This window comes from Gymnoscopelus braueri, assembly GCF_963280865.1.
Source record: "Gymnoscopelus braueri genome assembly, chromosome: 6".
NCBI lineage: Eukaryota > Metazoa > Chordata > Actinopteri > Myctophiformes > Myctophidae > Gymnoscopelus > Gymnoscopelus braueri.
The window spans coordinates 9,821,948-9,845,159 of record NC_137607.1 but is presented as its reverse complement, the minus strand read 5'-3'; the positions used below and the strand labels follow the sequence as shown (position 1 = coordinate 9,845,159).

General features: G+C 40.1%; 1 protein-coding gene across 1 annotated transcript; it reads left to right on the top strand.

The window, feature by feature from the left end:
• Positions 1-1,062: 1,062 nt before the first annotated feature.
• Positions 1,063-23,050, top strand: LOC308086254 (ELAV-like protein 1). The gene is made up of 9 exons (XM_080429720.1): positions 1,063-1,221; positions 4,188-4,245; positions 4,860-4,910; positions 7,039-7,213; positions 11,719-11,822; positions 13,551-13,704; positions 15,962-16,184; positions 19,571-19,748; positions 21,820-23,050. Exons 2-9 carry the CDS (start codon positions 4,210-4,212, stop codon positions 21,982-21,984), a joined length of 1,086 nt encoding a protein of 361 aa, XP_080285846.1. The 5' UTR covers positions 1,063-1,221; positions 4,188-4,209; the 3' UTR covers positions 21,985-23,050.
• The last annotated feature ends 162 nt before the right edge of the window (positions 23,051-23,212 follow it).

The window sequence follows — 23,212 nt, the reverse complement described above, 5'->3', positions numbered from 1 at the left end:
GATATATATAAAGGCTAGATGACTCACCCGCACTGCTGGCCAATGGAGTACAACGTTGCCACATGGCGGCCATCTTGGGACGGTCATTCATAACATTATGTCTATGGGGCATATACTTTGAAATAACCATAGCGTGCTCAATTGTCATCCAATTTTCAAACGGTTTGGTGTTTTGTAAACACCAAAGATGTAGTTATGACACTGCATACTTATAATTATAATCATGTTTTTTTTTTTTTATATATAAAATTAAGTATGCAGTATCAAAACTACATCTTTGGTGTTTACAAAACACCAAACCGTTTGAAAATCGGATGAAAATTGAGCATGCTATGGTTATTTCAAAGTGCCCCATAGACATAATGTTATGAATGACCGTCGCAAGATGGCCGCGGTTGAGCTATGCTTGCAACGCCCCCTTGAGCCATCTAGCCTTTATATATATCTATGGAATTAGGCCCATGCGCTGGGTGAGCAACTCAATGCAAGTGGATGGGAGGAGATTTCTGGTGCCCTCTCTATTATTTTTAACTCTATGATTGAACAGCATTCATCCATTTAGATAAATTCTTAATGTTATTAAAACGGTCAAAAACAGTTTTTATTACACATAAACTTAATGTGTATTGTCTAGCTTCGTCTAAATCAGGGGTCTTCAACAGTTTCAGGCCAAGGACCCCCATAGCTGAGAGAGAGATGAAGCAGGGACCCATTGTGTAAAATTGTGTTTCAGATTAAACTTTATATTTTTTAACTTAGTCTGCTCTTTTTTCCCTCTACACCAAACACCTCTTTGCCAAAAATAGCAGATCTAGTGGTTAATGTAAAAAAAATCCTATCACACAGAGATTTGGCGGACCCCCTATAGTATCTCTGAGGACCCCCTGTTGAAGACCCCCGGTCTAAATGCTTAATATATAGTTTTAATGTGCAAATTAATCGTTTTTCAATCAATGGCTTCTTTTAACTCGAGAGGGTACTCTTATTCTGAAGCGATCGTCCACCGGAAGTCATATTGCCGCTGTTTTATTGCTGCTCACAGAACACAGCTGATGTTTTGCCACCAGACGGACTGACCTCGCCTCGCGCCGCGCTGCGTCTCAGTTTTATCAAACCAGACATAAATATAAAGACATTTAACACTTAAAACTCCTTCAGTCTGTTCGTAGTTTAGTAGTTTATCTGTGTGTGTATCTACGGCTCGTCAGTTCCGGGTTGGAGGTGAGTTTTTTTTAGCTTCACTTTGTTTCAGCTAGCTATAGCAGCTAGGCTAGGCTAGCTGCGTTAGCATGCTAACTGTTAGCGTGCTAACGCGAACACGTTGGTTTAACAACTACATGCACCTAAATGAGAAGAAAACCAACTGTTAATGTTGTTAAACCCGCTAAGACCGGGAAAGCGGCCGCTTAAACCATTATCGTCTTCTTTAGGCTATTCGAAAAATAGCAGAACTACAAGCCCATGGAGCCGCTCCACGAGCTTGTAGTTCTGCTATTTTTCGAATAGCCTAAGAAGAAAACAATGGTTACAGCTTCAATCTAAAATGACACGGATGCGTTCCCGGATCGAATGGGCTAGTGAATAATGTCTGCTAGATGTTTAAATGTGTGTTTTATAACCATAAACACGTCATTGTTTACAGTGAGATACAGAAACAATGGGCCTTTTTAATGAGTTTATTATCCAGGTTCGAATTCTCTTTGAATCGATCTTTATCTCTGTTTAGATTGTAGATACTTTTTTTTCCCCCGCTGAGTGGTGGAAAAAAGTACTCCCTTTTTTTTTACTTGAGTTAAAGTATCGATACTGCGATGCAGAAATACTCTGTTACAAGTGAAAGTATCCAGAATTCGAAAGAGTAAAAGTACAAAAGCATTGGTATCAAAATGTGCTTAAAGTACCAAAAGTAAAAGTACTTTTTGTGCAGAATGTCCCATTTCAAGTTTCAAATGTATGAACATCTTTTGTAAATTGCAGATCTACAAGCTCACAATGCGTCGACGCATTGTGAGCTTGTAGATCTGCTATTTTCAAATGGCCTACAAAATGTATATAGGGCTTAAGTGGTTACTGTATGTTTTGTAATAATAATCTAAATCTACAAAGCAACTAGTAACTAAAGTTTTCAAATAATTGTAGTGCAGAGTAAAAGTACAATATTTGCCTCTGAGATGTAGTGGAGTAGAAGTAAAAGTAATTATTATACCTCAAAACTATAAATGTACTTAGTTACTTTACACCACTGTTATCAACATAGAAATATGTGTTTATTATTAAAAGCACATCGGCCAGGACGGCAGATCTACAAGACCTCAACATGGTCCATAAGGTCAATGTGGGGCCCTGGTGCTCCGAGTTAAATTTACATGTTTATTTTGGATTTTTTTATTTGAGCTAAAAAGCATTATTTTACACTTTGGCTATTGAAAAATAGCAGATATACAAGCTCATAGCGTGGCACCGAGTGCCGCGCTATGAGCTTGTAGATCTGCTATTTTTGAAAAATAGTGAAAATGTGTGCAAATCTTTAAATATATATTTTTAACTCACATTAAAACATTTTTAACTCAAATATTTGCTTCTGGGATCCCCTGGAACAACATATTTTGAGATGGGGATCCGCGGCTAAATTCATATAGTTCTGGAGGTCCTTGACATGAAAAATATTGAGTACCACTGATATAGAAACATACGTTTTTCAGAATACTGTTGGTATTTAGGAGACGTGTAGAATCGGCTTCAGGTCTTAATGGGTTAAATAATCCTCAAGGACCCCTGGGGATCCCCGGACCACACTTTGAACCACTGGATCAAACTGGATCCTTGAAATGTATAAAGTGTTCATAGCAGATCTACAAGCTCTTCTAAATCACAGTTTTTGGAACAAACGTATGTTGCTATAATATCAGCGGTTCTCAAACTGTTTCATGTCAAGGACTCCCAAAATGATATGTATTTGGCCGCGGACCCCCCATCTCAAAATATGTTGTTCCAGGGACCCCCCAGAAGCAAACATTTGGTTTGAAAATTTTCGCTTTAAAACATATATATTCAAAGATGTGCACACCATTTTCAAGATTTTTCAAAAATAGCAGATCTACAAGTTCATAGAACTTCTAGGTCTGCTATTTTTGCCAATTAGCCAAACGTGTAAAATATGGACAAAGTTGGTTTGAATGGGTTAAGAGGAATTTAAACCCAAGAAATCCATTGGGGTCCTTTGTACTCAATTCATCCAGTTCAATCAGGTCATATTGTCATTTTAATTCATGTGTTAAATCAGGGGTCTTCGAGGTTTTTCAGGACAAAGACCCCCTAGCTGAGAGAGATGAAGCAGATACCCCTTATAGCTGAGAGAGATGAAGCAGGACCCCCTATAGCTGAGAGAGATGAAGCAGGACCCCCTATAGCTGAGAGAGATGAAGCAGATACCCCCTATAGCTGAGAGAGATGAAGCAGATACCCCCCATAGCCGAGAGATGAAGCAGGGTCCCCCTATAGCTGAAAGAGATGAAGCAGGGACCCCCTATAGCTGAGGGAGAGATGAAGCAGGGACCCCCTATAGCTGAGAGAGATGAAGCAGATACCCCCCATAGCCGAGAGATGAAGCAGGGTCCCCCTATAGCTGAGGGAGAGATGAAGCAGGGACCCCCTATAGCTGAGGGAGAGATGAAGCAGGGACCCCCTATAGCTGAGAGAGATGAAGCAGTGACCCCCACTATATTGTATAAAATTGTGTTTCAGATTAAACTTTTTTATTTACTTGGTCTGCTCTTTTTCCATCTACACCTAATACCTCTTTGCCAAAAAATAGCAGATCTACAAGCTCACAACGCCTTGCACAGCGAGGTGTTGTGAGCTTGTAGATCTGCTATTTTCGGATAATGTTCCCCTCGGAATAAGGATGCAAGGGTTCAAGTGGTTCATGTAAAAAAAAAAAAATCCTATCACGCAAAGATTTGGCGGACCCCCTATACTAACTCTAAGGACCCCCTGTATCATCGGAACCAATTTGTTGTGTATTTTACAACTTCACTTTATATTTCACTGATCAAATAACATACTTATTTCAGTGACGTTTGTTTGGTTTTCAGATCTACAGACCCTCATTATAACGGACATTATTGTTGTTTTGTTTTCAGATCTACAGACCCTCATAACGGACATTATTGTTGTTTTGTTTTCAGATCTACAGACCCAGGCTTCTCCATGGCTGTACGTCGAGGCAACATCAGATATCTCAAAGTAAATTGATTAATATTTTATTATTATCCTTACTATAAATTAATTAATACATTATTATTATCCTTACTATAAATTAATTAATACTTTATTATTGTCCTCACTATAAATTAATTAATACATTATTATTATCCTTACTATAAATTAATTGATACTTTATTATTGACTCAGTGTTATGTTATCCTCACTGTAAATTAATTAATACTTTATTATTATCCTCACTGTAAATTTATTGATACTTTATTATTGACTCAGTGTTATGTTATCGTCACTGTGAATTAATTAATATTTTATTATTATTGACTCAGTATTATCCTTGCTGTCAGACGTGTTTTTCCATTAAGTAATGTCTGTTTTATACTTATCATAAACGTATCATATGACGGTGTCACGCAATAAGTAGTGAAAATAGCCGATCTACAAGCTCACAATCATGAATGTCAGGCTAACAACGTGTCACATTGCACCGCCGTGTTTGAGTCAGATTGATGTATTAAGTTTAAAATTGTTGTTTAAAAATGTGTGAAGTCCATTATTTATAAATGTATCATGGTAAATGTATTTATAAACGTGTGTATTTTGTATTAATGTGTGTGTGTGTGTCATTGTGTTTTCAGGTGTGTGAAGTCCAGTCTTCAGGTGACTCTAAAGGAGCTTCTAACATCGAGGTGACATTTTGTTCATTTCATATTTTGATATTTTATTTTGATCAACTCACGTTTTACTTGTTGACCGTCCTGTCTGCTTCACTGGTACGACTTGTGAGGCTGAGAGGGGGGGGGGGGGGGCGGGGGCAAATAGCTGTGAGCGTCTGTGTTTTGGTGGCTTGTGTTTCACAGCTGATGCATAGCGTACCCGAGTACTGAGGTTGGCCCATACGTCAAAATATTCCTATCGACCATCGCCAGCCCAAAAATCGTCGATTGCCGATATATTCGCGATAGGAAAGCTATTAATGTGAGAACAGCTGCAGTCCTTAGCTGGAGTTATACTTGGCCGTACAGCGGGCTTACATCACATTTACAGTAGCTGATTAACCCATTTAGACCTGGAACGCATCTGTGTCACTTTTTTTATTTGAGCTAAAAAGCATTATTTTACACTTTGGCTATTCAAAAATAGCAGATATACAATTTCATAGCGCGACACCGAGTGCCGCGCTATGAGCTTGTAGATCTGCTAGTTTTGAAAAATCTTGAAAATGTGAAAATCTTTGAATATATATATATACAGGGTCCCCACGGTCATGAAATTCCTGGAAATATTTTGAAATAGAAAAAAAAATAATCCAGTACTGGAAAAGTTTGGGAATTGATCAAAGGTCCTGGAATTTATCAAGGGTCCTGGAAAAATATTTGGCTATGCATTGTTTTTGGCTATTGATTTTGTTAATACAAAACATTTTCATAAACATGTATAACATTACACGAAATATGTAACATAAGTAGTTTTTCGCCGAACGGGCTGTGTGATGGCATATATTATTTAAATAAAATAAGTCATACGGATGCCATAATGAGTCTTCCAGTGAGCTATGCCCTAATTTTGCACGAAATATTGAATGAAATTGTACTATTCTATATTCTATGCTTTATTTTTGCTACACTGCCTATCTTTGGGCATTCTACATAGGAGTAAGAGACACATTATTGCGCTGAATGATTGTTATGTAGGCCTGGAAATTGGGCTAAATATTCTGGAAAAGTTTTGGAAAAGTTTTGGAAATTCATTGCTAAAAATGTGTGGGGACCCTGTATATATTATTTTAAAGCGAACACTTTTAACTCAAATATTTGCTTCTGGGGGTCCCTGGAACAACATGTTTTGAGATGGGGGTCCGTGGCCAAATACATATAATTTTGGGGGTCCTTGACATGAAAACGTTTGAGCGCCACTGATATGGAGACATAGGTTTTTCAGAATACTGTTGGGATTTAGGAGACATTTGTAGAATCGGCCTCAGGTCATAAAGGGTTAACAGACAACTAGGAAAGCAAAAGCTATTCCCTCTTTCCTTTGCTCTCCTCCGCTCCATGCAGGTCCGGGTCCGGGAAGGGAGTCTAGGCTTTTCTAGCCTAGACTCCTCGGAAATCAGCGCAACAAGAACGTGCCTTATAATTATTAGAACGGCCCAAATTGATTAACATTTCCCGCACGCTTGTATTGCACTTTACATTTAATTTGGCTATATTTGAAGAGTTGAATTCTCAAAGAGGCAGATTTATTTAGCGAAAAAAACAACAACCGCCGATTGGACTCATCCAGTCGTCGGTTGCCAATGCATTTGCCATATTGTCCAACCTTACCGGGTACACATGAAGTGTACTCCACAAGATATGCCTCTATATGCAGATCCCTTTTATGCCCATATATGGAGATCTTGTATCTGTCAGTCCGTGTCCCTTTTATGCCCATATATGGAGATCCTTAATGTCATCAGTATATGCCCGTATATGGGCATGCCCCTTTTGCCATGATGATACATTGAGGTTAGACAACACACTCCATATTTGGGCATAGCTGTATTGGGAACACCTTACACGGTTATGGCTGAGTCATGGTGACATGAGCGTGACGTCAGAGGTCCTTAAGCTAATTTTAACATGCGATGTAACTGGTGTTTTATGTCGGACGGAGGTGTAAATATAACGTTGCTTTGTGTTTTTTTAACGTTTTGTGTTTGTTCCGACGGAGGTGTAAATATAATGTTTTGTGTTTGTTCAGACGGAGGTGTAAATATAATGTTTTGTGTATGTTCAGACGGAGGTGTAAATATAATGTTTTGTGTTTGTTCAGACGGAGGTGTACGACAACGGCTACGAGGAGCACATGTCTGACGAGGCCAGCGACTGCAAGACCAACCTGATCGTCAACTACCTGCCGCAGAGCATGTCGCAGGAGGAGCTGCACTCCCTGTTCAGCTCCATAGGGGAGGTGCAGTCTGCTAAACTGATCCGAGACAAAGTAGCAGGTAACCTCACTGAACACATGATGCGACCTCACTGAACACACAATGTAACCTCACTGAACACATGATGTGACTGAAGAAAGTAGCGGGTTACCTGACTGAACAAAGTAGCAGGTTCAGTAACTGAACAACCCAAACTACAACGTTATTTGTTGACCTACCTTTCTGTTTGGTCTTTAACCTGTAGGAACTTTACAGTTCTGACTAGAGTTCTCAACGGGCCTGAAAATTGAGGCTCGGCCCTAACTGGGCCCTACTGGAACAATTACCATACTTTTAGACCCAAAAACCCCAAAAGGTGACATTATGTGCTTGACTCATTCAGTGCCAAGTAAATGAATCAATAAAAGCCCATAGTGCCAGCGTTTTTTTTACCTTTTTCAAGTAGTCACAGAATATTTATCTCCAGTATGATCGATCCCCTGATGGTTGCTATTCACGGAGGGTTTCACTGTGCTTCCGTAAAAAAAGAAGAGAAAAAAAGGCATTGCGACCTCCCGTTAGCTTGTTATTCGCCGTTGAAAATAGCATGTCTCGCCAAAAATGCATAGTAAAACACAAGAGCCGAGATACAGGCTTTTCCCCAAATACTTTAACCAGAAAGTGAATGAAGCAGTACATCTTGGGATCACGTTATCTCCTGGTTCTGTGTGAGAAAAAAAACATATTTTTCTTTTACGCAAAAATGGGACGTGCGCACGTCTTTGGCGCTCTGGGCTTTTGAAAAAATAGGATGTGCACACGTCTTTGGCACTGAATGAGTTAACGTCCTCAGAGTTAATGTCCTCAAAGTCACACATCCAGCACGCTTTGAACTGAGCAGATCGGACCTTCCATTCCAGAGATAATGGCCAAAACGTCTCGATTTTTGATCGAGTTTTGGCCACTGTCGCCCTTTTTTCTTTAATAACATAAGCTTGGAAAGTCGGACGGCGACAAACTAGATACCTGAGTAAAAGTACACTTTGAGCTGCATCCAACACATCCACTGACATTTCCGTCGGCCTTACCGTTAGGCCGCTAGGGGCAGTTGACATTTATTTTTTGGGGACAATATAATTTTTTCTTTCACAGAACCCGAGGCTCGGCCCGGCCCGAATAATAAGCATAGATTTTGGCCGAAACGTTGTGTCGGCTAGGGTCAGGTTCGGGCAGAATTTGAGAACTCTAGTTCTGACCATTACGGTAGTTTATTTAACTGTTCTGACCATACTTTTAGGATTAATCCAATGATCTTAAACTGTGTTTTCTTGTTTTGTCATTTGTTTTTGTCTCTTATCAATGAATCGACACTAAAAGTCTCAAATCGATTGTTTTGATTTAAATCAGAAAATCAGTCTGATTAACGATTCAAGTCCTGTTTTATGCCTGGTCATACAATGGTTGCACAACCACACAAAATAGCTGATCTACAAGCTCACAACATGTTACCACATGCTGTGAGCTTGTAGTTTGTTTTTTTTACTATTTTTCATAATGTCTAAATGTAGTGAAATGTTTTCACTGCTGTTTAATCCACAGGATGTTAAAAGACAGCTGCTACGTGTACTGTGCACGTTTCTGTTCTTTTTAACATTGTATTTATTCTATTTATTGATTAATTGATTTGGGTGAGCTGGGAATCCTGATGAATAATTTCTAGTTTTTGAATGTACTGTTTTTTTCTTCGTTGTTCAACTCGTATGTGATGTTTTGAACTGTTCTTGTTTTTCTTTCAGGATGTGAGAATGAATGAGTGTTAAAGTGAACTGCCCTCCATCACTGTGATGTTTTTAAACTTTTTTTTCTTTTTCTAAAGAATTTTAACTTTAATCTTTTTAATGTTCAACAGAATTTAAACTTTCATCTTTTTAAGGTTCAACAGAATTTAAACTTTCATCTTTTTAATGTTCAACAGAATTTAAACGTTAATGTTCAACAGCATTGAAAGTGATGTTGACCTTTGGTCTCATCTTGCATATCCTCGCTGTCGGTAGAGATCTGGTTTGTCCTTTTCTTTTAAGGAAATGTGAAAAAACAACCTGTGTTCCAATTGGATGACAAATAGACCCCATGGCCAGTCATCTGGGATCAACATAAGTAGGAAAACAAGGCTATATGTTACTTTAGGCCACGTTTAGATGAAGACGCTCTCTAGTGAAAACGTCAAAGTGTCGTTGCGTTCTCACTTTTTATTTTGCCTTTAGACGGTGACTCACCACTGATTGAAAACGATGTAGTGTGCATGCCATACCATGCCAGGTGGCTAGGTGGTGGTGACGTGTCTTCTTGCTATCAGAACTGTTTGTTTGGTTGCCATGTCCACTTATTATAAGCGACTTTGGGCTTGTTTCTAAAGTGTAGTTGCTTATTTGGACTTGTTTCCCAATGTTGTTTAAACCAGTGGTTCTTAAACATCTTCATGTCAAATGATGTATTTGTCCACAAACACCCCACTTCTGAAAATATTTTGTGTCAGGGACCCCCATACAAGATTTGTGTTGTTAAAATTGTTAATGTTTCAAAAATGTTCCAGAATGACCTTTGTATTTTCTCAAGAAAATTTTTTCTTCTTTCTTTTTTTTAAAATAGCAGATCTACAAGCTCACAACGCGTCACGATGCTACGTCGCGATGTGACGCGTTGTGAGCTTGTAGATCTGCTATTTTAAAATAGCCGTAGCATAGACGCTTCTTTTGAGTTTTCATAGACTTGGCTGCTTATTTCTCTCGCAGAGTCTGGCAACACTAGTAAACACCGTCTCCAACACGTTCTTGCCCGTTTACATGGAGACGGCAGGCGCTGCATTTTCAAAGAATTCCACTCTGGAAGGAGGTTTAACTTTATTGCGTTTTCAACCCCTGATAACACCGTTGCCGTCTTAACGGACGGCACATCTGATACTTTATTTTGCCGTTTTCTGTAGAGACCGTCCTCGTGTAAACGGCACCTTAGTCTGGACTTGTCCTTTAAGCCCTATGTTAATTTTAAAACGTTTCAAGTCATAGTTAATCATTATAAAAGATCTACAAGCTCACACTGCATCACATGGTGCAATGCCTCTGTTCATAACTACCCGTTTCCTGTTCTGGTTCATTTCCCCATAGCTTCATTTGATTGGTTCATTTCCCCATAGCTTCAGTTGATTGGTTAATTTCCCCATACCTACAGCTTCAGTTGATTGGTTCATTTCCCCATAGCTTCATTTGATTGGTCCATTTCCCCATAGCTTCATTTGATTGGTTCACTTCCCTATAGCTTCAGTTGATTGGTTCATTTCCCCATAGCTTCATTTGATTGGTTCACTTCCCTATAGCTTCAGTTGATTGGTTCATTTCCCCATAGCTTCATTTGATTGGTTCATTTCCCCATAGCTTTGTTTGGTTCATTTCATAGCTTTTATTGTTTCAGTAGTGTTTTTGTTGTTGCTTTTTTAAGGTATTTTTTGGGGCTTTTATGCCTTTTATTTGACAGGACAGTAGGCTGACAGGAAAATGGGAAGAGGGGGGGCGGGGGGTACACAGCAAAGGTCGTCGGATTCGGAAGTCAAACCAACGACATGCTGTCAAGCTGGTTTACCAGCGTATGTGGTATGCGCCTCGACCGCTAGGCCAGCGGGCGCCCCCAGGTTCAGCAGATTTGAACAGGAAACTCGCGTGAAGGTGTCAACATGTGTTTCCTGTTCAGATGAGCATCTTTTATTCAGCATTGTTTTTGGTTTTAACCCCTTCAGCCCTATTTTAAGGATAATATTAAATTTCTGCCTCTAATGATGGACTTCATTATCACATCATGGGTTTTAACGTGTACAACAGTAGGGGGGGGGGGGTGATGAGGAAAAGCAAGGTGTACATGAGATTAGATTTATATAAGGTAGTCCACATAGCAGCAGTATGTACGTGAGGTTAGACTTATATAAGGTAGTCCACATAGCAGCAGTATGTACATGAGGTTAGATTTATATAAGGTAGTCCACATAGCAGCAGTATGTACATGAGGTTAGACTTATATAAGACTCATAGCAGCAGTATGTACATGAGGTTAGACTTATATAAGACTCATAGCAGCAGTATGTACATGAGGTTAGACTTATATAAGACTCATAGCAGCAGGTACAGCACTAGAACGCTAACAGAAGCAACTGATAGTTGTACAATATTTAGACATCTATCAAATTATATATATTATATTTAGACTTCTATCAGACCAGAGAGATTTTATAAGCCACAGTTTCATCCAAAGTTAAGCAGAATGAACTCCTGCTCGGCGTCTTGCAGGAGTTTATTCTGCTACATGTTTATCTCTACTTTGTTCCTGTCTTAAGTGTCTGTCGGTTCAGAATGCTTGGTTTTCATTCTTCCAAAGCTGAACGTTAACGGGGGTCGGCTAATGTTCTGAACAATGTTTTCACCTGATTGTTTTTCTTTTTTTCTTTTCCAGGATGTTAAAGAGCCTGTAATGTAAAGGTTTAAACAGAACAGTTTTGTTATTTTATTTTGTTGTTTTCCTGTTTGTTTTGTTTCCTCTAGGCCACAGTTTAGAATACGGCTTTGTTAACTTTGTTAACGCTAATGATGCAGAGAGGGCTATCAGTACCCTCAATGGCCTGAGGCTACAGTCTAAAACCATCAAGGTAAAAACCCCATGAAGACTTTTCTTTAAAGGAAGGCGGCTGTTTACTGCATGAAACTATATAGAATAATGATATATCAGATCCATGCCACACTTCTGACACCAAGGGTTTTTAATTTCAATATGTGTTGCTGTGACCACAGACCCCCATTTTTATACCATTTTGAGACATTTATCTCTTCACTGTAAAATCCTCCGTGTTAGTTTAACTGAGACAAACGGGCACCAAAATTCAATAGAATTTATTTAAATTCTTATTCAGTGAGAGTCGACTGGACCAGCTTATGAATAAACACATTTTTAATGATTTCCACCTTCGTCAGAAAATCGGTTCAGGAAAATGAAAGACATAATTTTCATACTTTGTTTTCTGATATGTGGCTTATTTAAACTAGCCCATATCCGGTCGACCCAAGACACCAAGACAGACAGACAGACAGAGGTTACTCCAATTATATAGTAGGATTATATAGTAGGATATATAGTAGGATTATATAGTAGGATATATATATAAGGATTATATACGTATATTAAATACGTTATTTGACAGTTTTCACTCTGCAGAGTCATCAGATTTCAGGTGCACAAGTAGCAACAATAGCAGATCTGCAAGCTCAAAGCTCGTAGATCCGCTCTTTTTGAATTGTGAGGTTTCCATGCGACGGCAACAAATCCTTGGTAGTGGGGGGTGTGGTTACCATGGTAACATAATGAGTACACAGCCGCCTTCATGCTCCTGTACTGCCATCTGCTGGGTAGGAGGGTGTTTAGAGCGAGATTTAAAAATCTTCGGCACGTTGGATTGTTTTATGTTTTTAAATTCAACTCTGCGTTTATTCAAGATGTCTTTTTGTTTTTGTGCCAAAGTCAAACTCCAGAATGTCTTATTTATGTATTTATTTAGTTTTTGTTTTAATTCAGTCTAAGCTCCAGAATGTCTTATTTATTTAGTTTAATTATTTATTCAGTCAAAGCTCCAGAATGCCTTATTTATTTATTTAGTTTATTTATGTATTCAGTCGAAGCTCCAGAACGTCTAATTTATATGATTTGTATTTTGAATTTTTTATTCATTTGTCTTTTTCAAACACTGTACATCAATAGCACTTTGTCATGGTGTAATGTTCTTTTTTTTTTTTTACTGTTCTTTTTTTTCTTTGAAACATTTAGTCTGTGAGTAACCATGGCGTTAGCCCCTTTCGGACCGCAGTTTACCTTTTGTGTATTTGAGACGAGGTTTACACTGGGTCCCTTGAACATCAATGTATTCTCCTGTTCAGCGCTTGGTACAACTCTCTGGTCTCTGAACTAATAGAACAACTCTTAAGTGTTGCAGAGAGATTTCAAGGAGACTCAGAACTGCAGTAGGTTTTGCCATTAAAAAGGATCACTGGCTAGTAAGCCAAATATGCCTTAATACATCATAATTGCCCTCTACAACTAAAATATGTATTTTTAAAACACCCTAGAAACTGTTCGTCTTTAACTCAAGAGAGGCAATGCCCGTCGCAAGTCGATGATGTCATTTGTCCCCTGTGTGATACCAGAGAGTGGTACCAAGCACTGAACGGGACAAAGCATTGACGTTCAAGGGACCCAGTTTAAACCTAGTCTCAAACACCAAAGGTAAACTGCGGTCCTGAAGGGGCCGATGCCATGGTAGTGGGTTGATGCACGTCCTTATAAGGACATGAGGTGACTGTGTGTGTGTGTGTGTGTACCTGTCCAGGTGTCGTTTGCTCGTCCCTCCTCTGACACCATCAAAGACGCCAACCTGTACGTCTCAGGTCTTCCTAAGAGCATCACCCAGAAGGACCTGGAGGACATGTTCTGTCGTTACGGACGCATCATCAACTCCAGAGTCCTGGTGGACCAGGCTTCAGGTACACACAGTAATACTGATAAAGCACACACTGTACTACACAATGTACACACACACTATACTACGACTATAGGCTTCAGGTACATACAGTAATACTGGTAAGACTGAGCATGTACACCATGACCCTCATTTATCAATGGAGTGTAAAAATCTGCGTATTTTTTTTGCCTTACATTTGCCCCTTACGCCAACGTCCAAGTCAGAACGTTCCAATTTTACGAAATGAAGAACCAGAATACGACCAAACAAAGCATGGATTATTCATTATTATTTAGTGTTAGAATTAGATATACCGTATTTTCCGCACTATAAGGCGCACCGTCAGTGCGCCTTATAGTGCGGATGCGCCTTATAATCCGATGCGCCTTATATATGTATCAATATTGGTTCCCTTGGTTTCCGCACTATAAGCCGCACCGTCAGTGCGCCTTATAGTGCGGATGCGCCTTATAATGCGGTGCGCCCTATATATGAAAATAATACATTTATTGAAGGTGCGCCTTATACTCAGATGCGCCTTATAGTGCGGAAAATACGGTACATTTTGGAGTGGATACGTACGTGTCCAGATGCCTGTCAGACAGTCAGACAATGCTGGTTCGCATGTCTAGGATGGAACAAACGGGTGCAGCCAAAGTCTACACGCCCTCAGACCTGACGTGAGATCTGAGCGGGCCGTACGTACGCTGAAGTCAAAGTCACGATAGATTGATAAATGCCAAACTGCGGTGATCTCGCCATACGCCCTGGGCGTCAGAACGAATTTCACTATTCGAAAGCGATTTTTTAAAATAATATTCAAATATTAAAATTGCCATTCGAATGTAGTTTAAAAATATATTTTATTATTATTATTTTTTTTCCTGACCTACCAATGCGAAAACAAATGCTTTCATCATGTTTGCCCCTATAAACGTCATTTGAAAGTTACGTTTTAACTTTAATAGTTATCACAACAGCGAAAGCTGAAAATCAGCTCTGCATCTCCTCCCTGTCTGTGCTCGACTTGCCCAGCTGTGTGACGTTCCTTCATCAACATGCTGGAGCGTAGTGTAGCTCCGCCCCCGCAGATCTGCAAGACCACAAGCTTGGCTGATGCAACGCTGTGTGGGCTTGTAGGTCAGCTGTGTTCTCTGCACGTCAGTGCGCGACACAAAAACAGGCACTTGTAGGCAGGAACACATGCAGACATTATTTACGTGCGGTAAGAAGTTGTTGCCTAATATTTCTCGAAAATTAACTAACTATATAAATTAAAGCCATAACCATAAACTAATATAGTTCAGGTTTCACTATTTTGTTTAGTCTGTTATTAGAGCATTTGTATGTGCGCCTACCATTATTACATGCAAGCGACATCAGTGTTGTGTTGAAAAAATAGCTTTGGCGTTTGGATGGGGCGCCGTCTAGTGGACATAACGTGCATAATTAACTAACATTTTCGAAAAATAAACCTGCACGTGCATATTCAAAAATATTTGAATATTAGAAATAACATGGCTTTGAAATTCAAATGACATTATACAGTACAACTGACAGCCCTAATGTACACACACTACACTATGACACAGTAAGACACAATGTACAATGTGTAATGTACAAAAATATTGATTTGACTGATCAGAAGTAAATCAACTTGGATGCTGTTGTCTTGACTGTGGTTCTCAAAGTGGGGTCCGGGGATCCCCAGGTGTCCTTGAGGGAGTTCCACGGGGTCCCCAGCTAAATACAAGATAGTTAGGAACCAAATGGACCCTTATGGGTCTGTACCAAATGGACCCTTATGGGTCTGTAACTCTGATTTGTACACTCTCAGAGTTAAATGAACATAGATTTTACAATATAAATTGGGGTCCCAGAGATAGAAATGCCATTAAATGGGGGTCCGTAGCCTAATGCATGTCAAACTGGAGCTCCTTGAAATTAAAATGGTTGAGAATCAAAGTCACACTGATTGACACACTCACAGTGCAATGAAACTACATTTCAGAGATGAGTTAAATTGTATTGATTTTTAAAGCCCTGATCTAGAGAAAAATACAAATGTGTATTTTTAAAAGGGTGATATTTCTCTCATATTAGATAAGATGAGAATCAATCTGTAACATACAGTACACAACTAACTACACAAATATAAATTATATTATTGTTGTTATTCATGTGTCAGGGCTGTCGAGGGTCGTGGCTTTCATATTATTATTCATGTGTCAGGGCTGTCGAGGGGCGTGGCTTTCATATTATTATCATTCATGTGTCAGGGCTGCCGACGGGTGTGGCTTTCATCCGCTTTGACAAGCGCGCCGAGGCGGAAGACGCCCTCAAAGACCTGAACGGACAGAAACCGCCCGGCTGCTCTGAGCCAATCACAGTCAAGTTTGCTGCCAACCCCAACCAATCCAAGAACCCCCAGCTGACTCAGATGTACCACGGCCAATCACGTCGCTTCGAAGGCCCCGTGCACCACCAGGCCCAGAGGTTCAGGTAAACAAAAACACTGTACTAATACTAGTCCACAGAGAACTTTCTCTCCTATCACTGCTCTCTTTCTGTAGCTTTTATCCTGGTGGTGGGGGTGTTCCAGACATGTATTAATGGTTTTATTTCTCTCTAGGTTCGCTCCTATGGGAGAACACCATTGTTAATTTTGACAGCTAATTGGTTTGCCAATAATTTGATTCCCGTCTCCTACCGGCTAATGTATCCGGTAGGAGACACAAAGTAGATTATTTGTGTCTCCTACCGGATACACACCCGGTCATCAAATTATTGGCTTAGGAATGCCACAAAAACAAAAATAAATCCATGAATTCAAGGCTTCATGGGGTGTGCAATTGATAGAAAATAAGTAATTTTTGGGGTGAACACCTCCTTTAAGCTGGCCTTAAAGGGATATTTCACGTAAAAAAAAAAAGAAGGGTAATTTTATCGTCTACTCAGGCTTTTTGGAGCACCCCGGACAGTTTTTAAGTTGCTTGATTCAGTATTTAGATATTCATTTTATCAGACACGCCCCCCCTCCTATACAAACCCATTGTAACTTCAAACTCCATTTTAACCATGTTAAATTCATCGGAAACACCCGTCCTTGGTTCTGGTGACTGATATTGTCCTTCTAATACGTGTTTCGGGTTACTTCTTTTTTTTTATTGGAAAATGAAAACAATTAAATACAATAATAAAAATAAAAAGAAGTTATCGAAATAACACGGCCCCCTCACATATTAGGGGGGGCAGGATGAGTCACCGGAACCAAGGACGGTGTTTTTGATGAATCTAACATGTTAAAAATGGTGTTTGAATAAAATGAATATCAAAATCTAAATACTGAATCAAGCAACTTAAAAAAAATCTGAGGGGCTCACAAAAGCCTGAGTAGACGATAAAATGACCACTCACTACAGGATAATCTGTGGAGGAAGAATGCTTAGGACTTTTACTGTGATCTCCCGCTCTTGAAATAGATAATCCTTGGTTTCTGTTGTGTGTAAACAATAATAGCAATTCAAAGCAGTTGTCCCCCAAACCCCACCTCCAGTGGCTGTCATTAGAACTGAGGGAGCGCTCTATGATCATGACACCAGAGCCTGCTTGACTCGCGCAGCTGCAGCCCGTCAAGCCTATGCTCTGTCCCGCGAAGGTCCTCCAAGCTCACGCATCCGCGTCGTGGTTGTGAGCTTGTATGTCAGGCTATTCTCAGCGCAAAATACAATTACAAATACAATTGCGCGATGAAGTACATATGTCTCGCTAGGGCACGCCTCACTAGCCAACACACAAGAGGAAGTCAGGTTGAATGAACTGAAACCAGCGCTCCCCAAAACAACAGGTTTGGGGATCTGTTGGGAATTGATTACATGAGAGTCCAGTCTCAATGTTAGTAAACAAATAATTGGTCTTAAGAGCATACACTGACTGGCGATTGTGGAGAATCGATTCGGTGTGTCTTTTTCCGACATCCAGCGGCGCCTCACAACACGCACGCACACACACACTCTCAGAGCTGATCTACAAGCTCACAACGCGTCTCATCCGCGGCACTTGTGGTCTTGTATATCGCATAATGTTATCCGCCCGACACCATTGTGCGATGAAAAATAATCCTGGCTGGCACAGAGACTTCCCTTGCAACATCACTTTGCAGATCTATCTACAATGCGGCGCAGATTGAATACATTCTGAGCGCAACACCATTGTACGTCGAAGTATACATTGGTCGTTACTGGATCAATTGCAGCTGCTACTTGTGCAGAGAGACAGACGGCTTGAGATCGTTAAACATTTAATCTGCTACTAGTTAGCAAGAGAAATGACACACTATCCAAAAGTATAAAGACGTATTTAGACGGCACCACAAGATAAAGCATGGAATGGTACCAGGCAAGTTATATAAACGTTTAATAACATCCTTCAGGTAGGGATAGATTCTCTATGAACATTATAGCTATAATAGCCTATATGTAGGAGTGTCAGTCCAATATTGTAAAATGAAAATATTAAAATCATTATCAAAATAATGTATTTTAATTAAAATAAAATGGATCCACCGCAGCTGAACCTGATTGTCCAATCTACATAAACAACCCGACGGTATGGAAAGAGTGTGTGTGTGGCATTGCGGTGTCGGAACAGCGGCCATATTTCTCTCGGTCCGACCCCCGCTGTGGTGTTCCATACAGTAGCGATCCAGATGAATAGTCTCGACCGTCCTGCGAGCAACTCGGGAGGGTTCAGATTGAATCTTTGAACCCTCACACTACACAATATTTAAGCCTGAGATTCGCCCCCGATCTAGGCTGGGGTAGGGCACCTACCGATACTCGGGAGAGTTACACTACCGATTTATATTGTAGTGTAAGGCCACCTTAAGTCTTAGTCTTTTGGATAATCTTCGATTCGACTTTCGATTTTAAGGTCACGATTCGATTTTCGATACGATATACATTTTTAAAACCATTTTTTTTCAGCTTTGAGGCCTATATGATTATTAATTTAAGCTATTGTCTTGATTTGTAAAGAAAAACACATGTTTCTCAATAAGTCCCTTTTTTATTTGAATAATATCAAATGAGAATAACAAAAAGGGTTTTCATGCCCTTACAACAACTGTCATTTTCAGATTCGTCTTTAAGATGAGTTAACAGCAACATTCTTGTGAAGCTCTATAACTAAATAAAATCTAAATACAAAGTTGAACATGTAAGAAAAAAAGATCCAAAGACAACTGTTATTTGGCTACATGTTCTTAAACTTCTTAAAGTATGTTCACATTGTTTGAACAGGTAAGAGCTTTAACAAACAAGAAATGTGAATAATAAGCTACGCCAGGGCTTTTACCTTATCCCCATCCCTTTCCTGAGGTGAACTTTAGCCAAAAATAGCAGATCTACAAGCTCACAACGCCTCGCAGCGTAGAGGTATAGGTGTAGAGGGGAAAAAGAGAAGACCAAGTAAACAAAAAAAGTCCCTGCTTCATCTCTCTCTCAACTAGGCCCCTTTTTTCCTCCCCCGTCGTAAGCGCGCATGCACGGAAAAACAATAACAGGGGCTCGAGCATGGCTTCACCCGGACGTGCAATCGGCGCATGCGCGGGAGTATTTTTTTTTAATTAACCCTTGAATCACGATACGGCTTTTGATTTCGATACACTGTATTGAACGTCATTTTCGGTACATTTTCGGTACGTATCGAGTATCGTGACACCCTTACCATTTAGCTTGAGTCCTATTTTAGTCCTCTGAAATTGTTTAGTCCTAAGTCTAGTCTTAGTCGACTAAATATCAAATCTTAGTCTTAGTCAACCAAATTGACAATGGATAACACATGGGAGGTGGAGGAGGAGGTGTTAATGTTATCTACTGTCTCTCTAGGTTTTCTCCTATGGGAGAACACATGGCGAGTGGTGGTGGAGGAGGAGGTGGAGGAGCTGCATGGAACAACACAGCAGGAGCAGGATGGTGTATCTTCATCTATAACCTGGGGCAGGATGTGGATGAAGGAATCCTCTGGCAGATGTTTGGTCCGTTTGGAGCCGTCACCAACGTCAAGGTCAGTGTCAAGGTTAAAGGTCAAAGCTTTAGCACCTGGGTCTGGGATGTTCAGGGGTTCAGGTGGGCATCTTGGATGATGGAGAGGGACACTATATTTCCATGCTCGCTCCAGAGGGCCACTATATTTCCTCACTCACTCCAGAGGGCCGCTATATTTCCTCACTCACTCCAGAGGGCCACTATATTTCCACGCTTGCTCCAGAGGGACACTATATTTCCTCACTCACTCCAGAGGGACACTATATTTCCTCACTCACTCCAGAGGACCACTATATTTACACACTCACTCCAGAGGGCCACTATATTTCCACACTCACTCCAGAGGACCACTATATTTCCTCACTCACTCCAGAGGGCCACTATATTTACACACTCACTCCAGAGGGCCACTATATTTCCACACTCACTCCAGAGGACCACTATATTTCCACACTCACTCCAGAGGGCCACTATATTTCCACACTTACTCCAGAGGGCCACTATATTTCCTCACTCACTCCAGAGGGCCACTATATTTCCACACTCACTCCAGAGGGCCACTATATTTACACACTCACTCCAGAGGGCCACTATATTTACACACTCACTCCAGAGGGCCACTATATTTACACACTCACTCCAGAGGGCCACTATATTTCCTCACTCACTCCAGAGGGCCACTATATTTCCACACTCACTCCAGAGGGCCACTATATTTCCACACTCACTCCAGAGGACCACTATATTTCCACACTCACTCCAGAGGGCCACTATATTTCCTCACTCACTCCAGAGGGCCACTATATTTACACACTCACTCCAGAGGGCCACTATATTTACACACTCACTCCAGAGGACCACATTGCATATCGTTGCTGTGCGGCAGAAACCAGCTAACCAGCTTTTGCATGTTTTTCCCATAAATCAGTGCTATTGAACACCCTTTACGTCTGTGTGTTGATTAAAAAAATATTTAACCAATGAAAAGTATTAAAAAGTGCTTCTAACAAAACCAGCTAACTACATTGGATCCTCAAACTTTCTGCTAAACCAGATAACTCCAGCAAAGGGGGGTGGAGTTGGCTGGTTTTGCTGACTCAAGGCTCCACCCCCTTTTGGCCTCCAACCTCATTGTGAGCTTGGAGGTCCATTTAGCTGTTCTTATCAATGATGAACAAAACCTCCACTTTTTGTTTTGTCATTTCCTGAAAAATGAACATTTTGGAGATAGCTAGTTGCTGCCGGACAGCAGAGATTTATAAAAATACAGACACCTCTTATCTCTGTCTTTTATTTTTTTTCATACTTAACCATTCTATGTCATACAAAAGTAGCCACCTTCACTTAATGCGGCCCGCAGGTTAATATCGGAATAAATACTGATATTATTCATTTCAGCTGTTACAAATTCCAAACATGCAAACATGACCCGCTTTAATGACTTGAGTCTATATTAGTAGCTTAATGACTGGTATTAATATTCTATTGTCTTTTTTTATGTCCAATGTATTTGTATTTAACTCATTCACTGCCACAATTATTGCTGGCCGCGTTTGCCCACTGCCAGAGATTTTTCATCGAAAAAAAAAAGTACTCAGGAGCCGAAATACAGAATTTTTAAGTTAACAAGGAAGTGGATGGGAGTCTAGATCTTTAAACAATCATATCTCCTTGGTCTTTGGGTCAAATTTGAAACAAAAACTAAAAAAAAAACTAAAAAAAAATATATATATCTTTTTTTGAAAAATGAAAAATTACGTTTTTTACGTCAGTGGCAGTGAATGAGTTAAGTTCATAAAGTTAACAAAAGTATAGCTAAATGCATTTGAAATGAAATAAAAATGTTACTTTTCAGGATTCCAATAAAAAATAAAATAAGGGGTTCCAGTTCAAAAACAGCAGATCTACAAGCTCAAAATGCGTCGCACTGCGACACGTTTCGGCTATTTCTGCTACTTTTGTGTGACATAGAATGGAGTATATATGCAATGTGGCCCTCTGGACTTGAGTGTGTACATATAGTGGCCATCATCAATGTTGCCCACCCCTATTCTACATCATAACAATAATAATGTATTTTAATCCTCCAGGTGATCCGTGACTTCAACACCAACAAGTGTAAAGGCTTTGGTTTCGTCACCATGACCAACTACGAGGAGGCGGCCATGGCGATCTCCAGTCTGAACGGATACCGTATGGGAGACGCAGTGCTTCAGGTGTCGTTCAAAACCAGCAAGCAGGGACACGGAAAGTAAACAAACAACCAGACCTTTAATTTTACTGTACATTTATGGGTTTTTTTTTTATTTGTTTTTTTTAGTCATTGTTTTCTTTCTGAGCTGGCAGGAATGGTTTGAACTTCCAGTCGTTTTCGTTTGTTTTGTTTAAAACATTGAGTTTGTTTTTACACACATTGTAAACTGGTTTCCAGCTGGCTGTGAAGCGCTGCTGCCCTCTAGTGGAAGCCAGTGGAACATGGTGATTGTGTTTTATTGAAGCGGAACAGAATCCGTTCACAATGTAAATAAAAGTGTTAATTTAAGCTCAACGAGAGCCACGCCCACGTACAGTAGAGCCACGCCCACACATGTGTTTGGTCCATATATGGGCCATTTTATGACGACATATGTATCCAATTATGCAAGTCCCCATTTGAACCGCTTTCAACCCATGTATGTCATGGTAGCAAGATCTACAAGCTCACACCGCACGCTGTGAACTTGTAGATCAGCCGTTTTTGAACATTTGGAAAAGTGGTTAAATAAAATAAAGACTTTTTGATTCTTACAAACTAATGTGTGAAACCAGGTCATTGTGGTCTAGGACTAGTGGGGCTCAAAGTGTGGTCCGGGGACCCTCGGGATTCCTTGAGCGGGTTCCAAATGGACCCTTAGAGGTCTGTAACTATGAGAGTGTACAAATCGAACCAAATGGACCCTTGCAGGTCCATTTGGTTCAATGTGTACACTCTCAGAGTTATTGGGGGTGCTGGAGAAGTAAAGGTATTCTGGGTTCTACATGGTTCTGGGTTCTACATGGTTCTGGGTTCTACATGGTGGGAGAAGCAGAATACTCAAAAATCCTGAGTTTTCATTGAACCATGTGGTGTATTTGAGCAGAACCTCTTCTTCCCAAACACTTAGTGTGAATATTAAATACAAAAAACATTTGTTGCATTTTGGTTTTTAAACGATTTATTTCTTTTTTTTAAGGTATTTTCTTTCTTTTTTTAAATTGAAGGCGTTTTGATGACGAGATTGTTTTTGTTTTATATTTGTTTTGTTTTCTGGTCGATTAAAGTTTGTTTATCAGCAACTACAATGTGATGTTGTTCATTTCACTGCTGTCCACAGGGAGGCGCTAGAGCTCTTGACTACTATAGAGTTCCATTCTTATGTCTTATGAACGATGCAGTCTCTCCCGTGTCCACAGGGAGGCGCTAGAGCTCATCTATGTGCTCATACTGAGACGGTTCCATTCTGA

Coding starts and splice junctions, on each gene's coding strand:
- LOC308086254 (XM_080429720.1), top strand. CDS start 4,210: ATGGCTGTACGTCGAGGCAACATCAGATATCTCAAA. Junction 4,246..4,859: donor GCAACATCAGATATCTCAAA/GTAAATTGATTA, acceptor TTGTGTTTTCAG/GTGTGTGAAGTCCAGTCTTC. Junction 11,823..13,550: donor TACAGTCTAAAACCATCAAG/GTAAAAACCCCA, acceptor GTACCTGTCCAG/GTGTCGTTTGCTCGTCCCTC.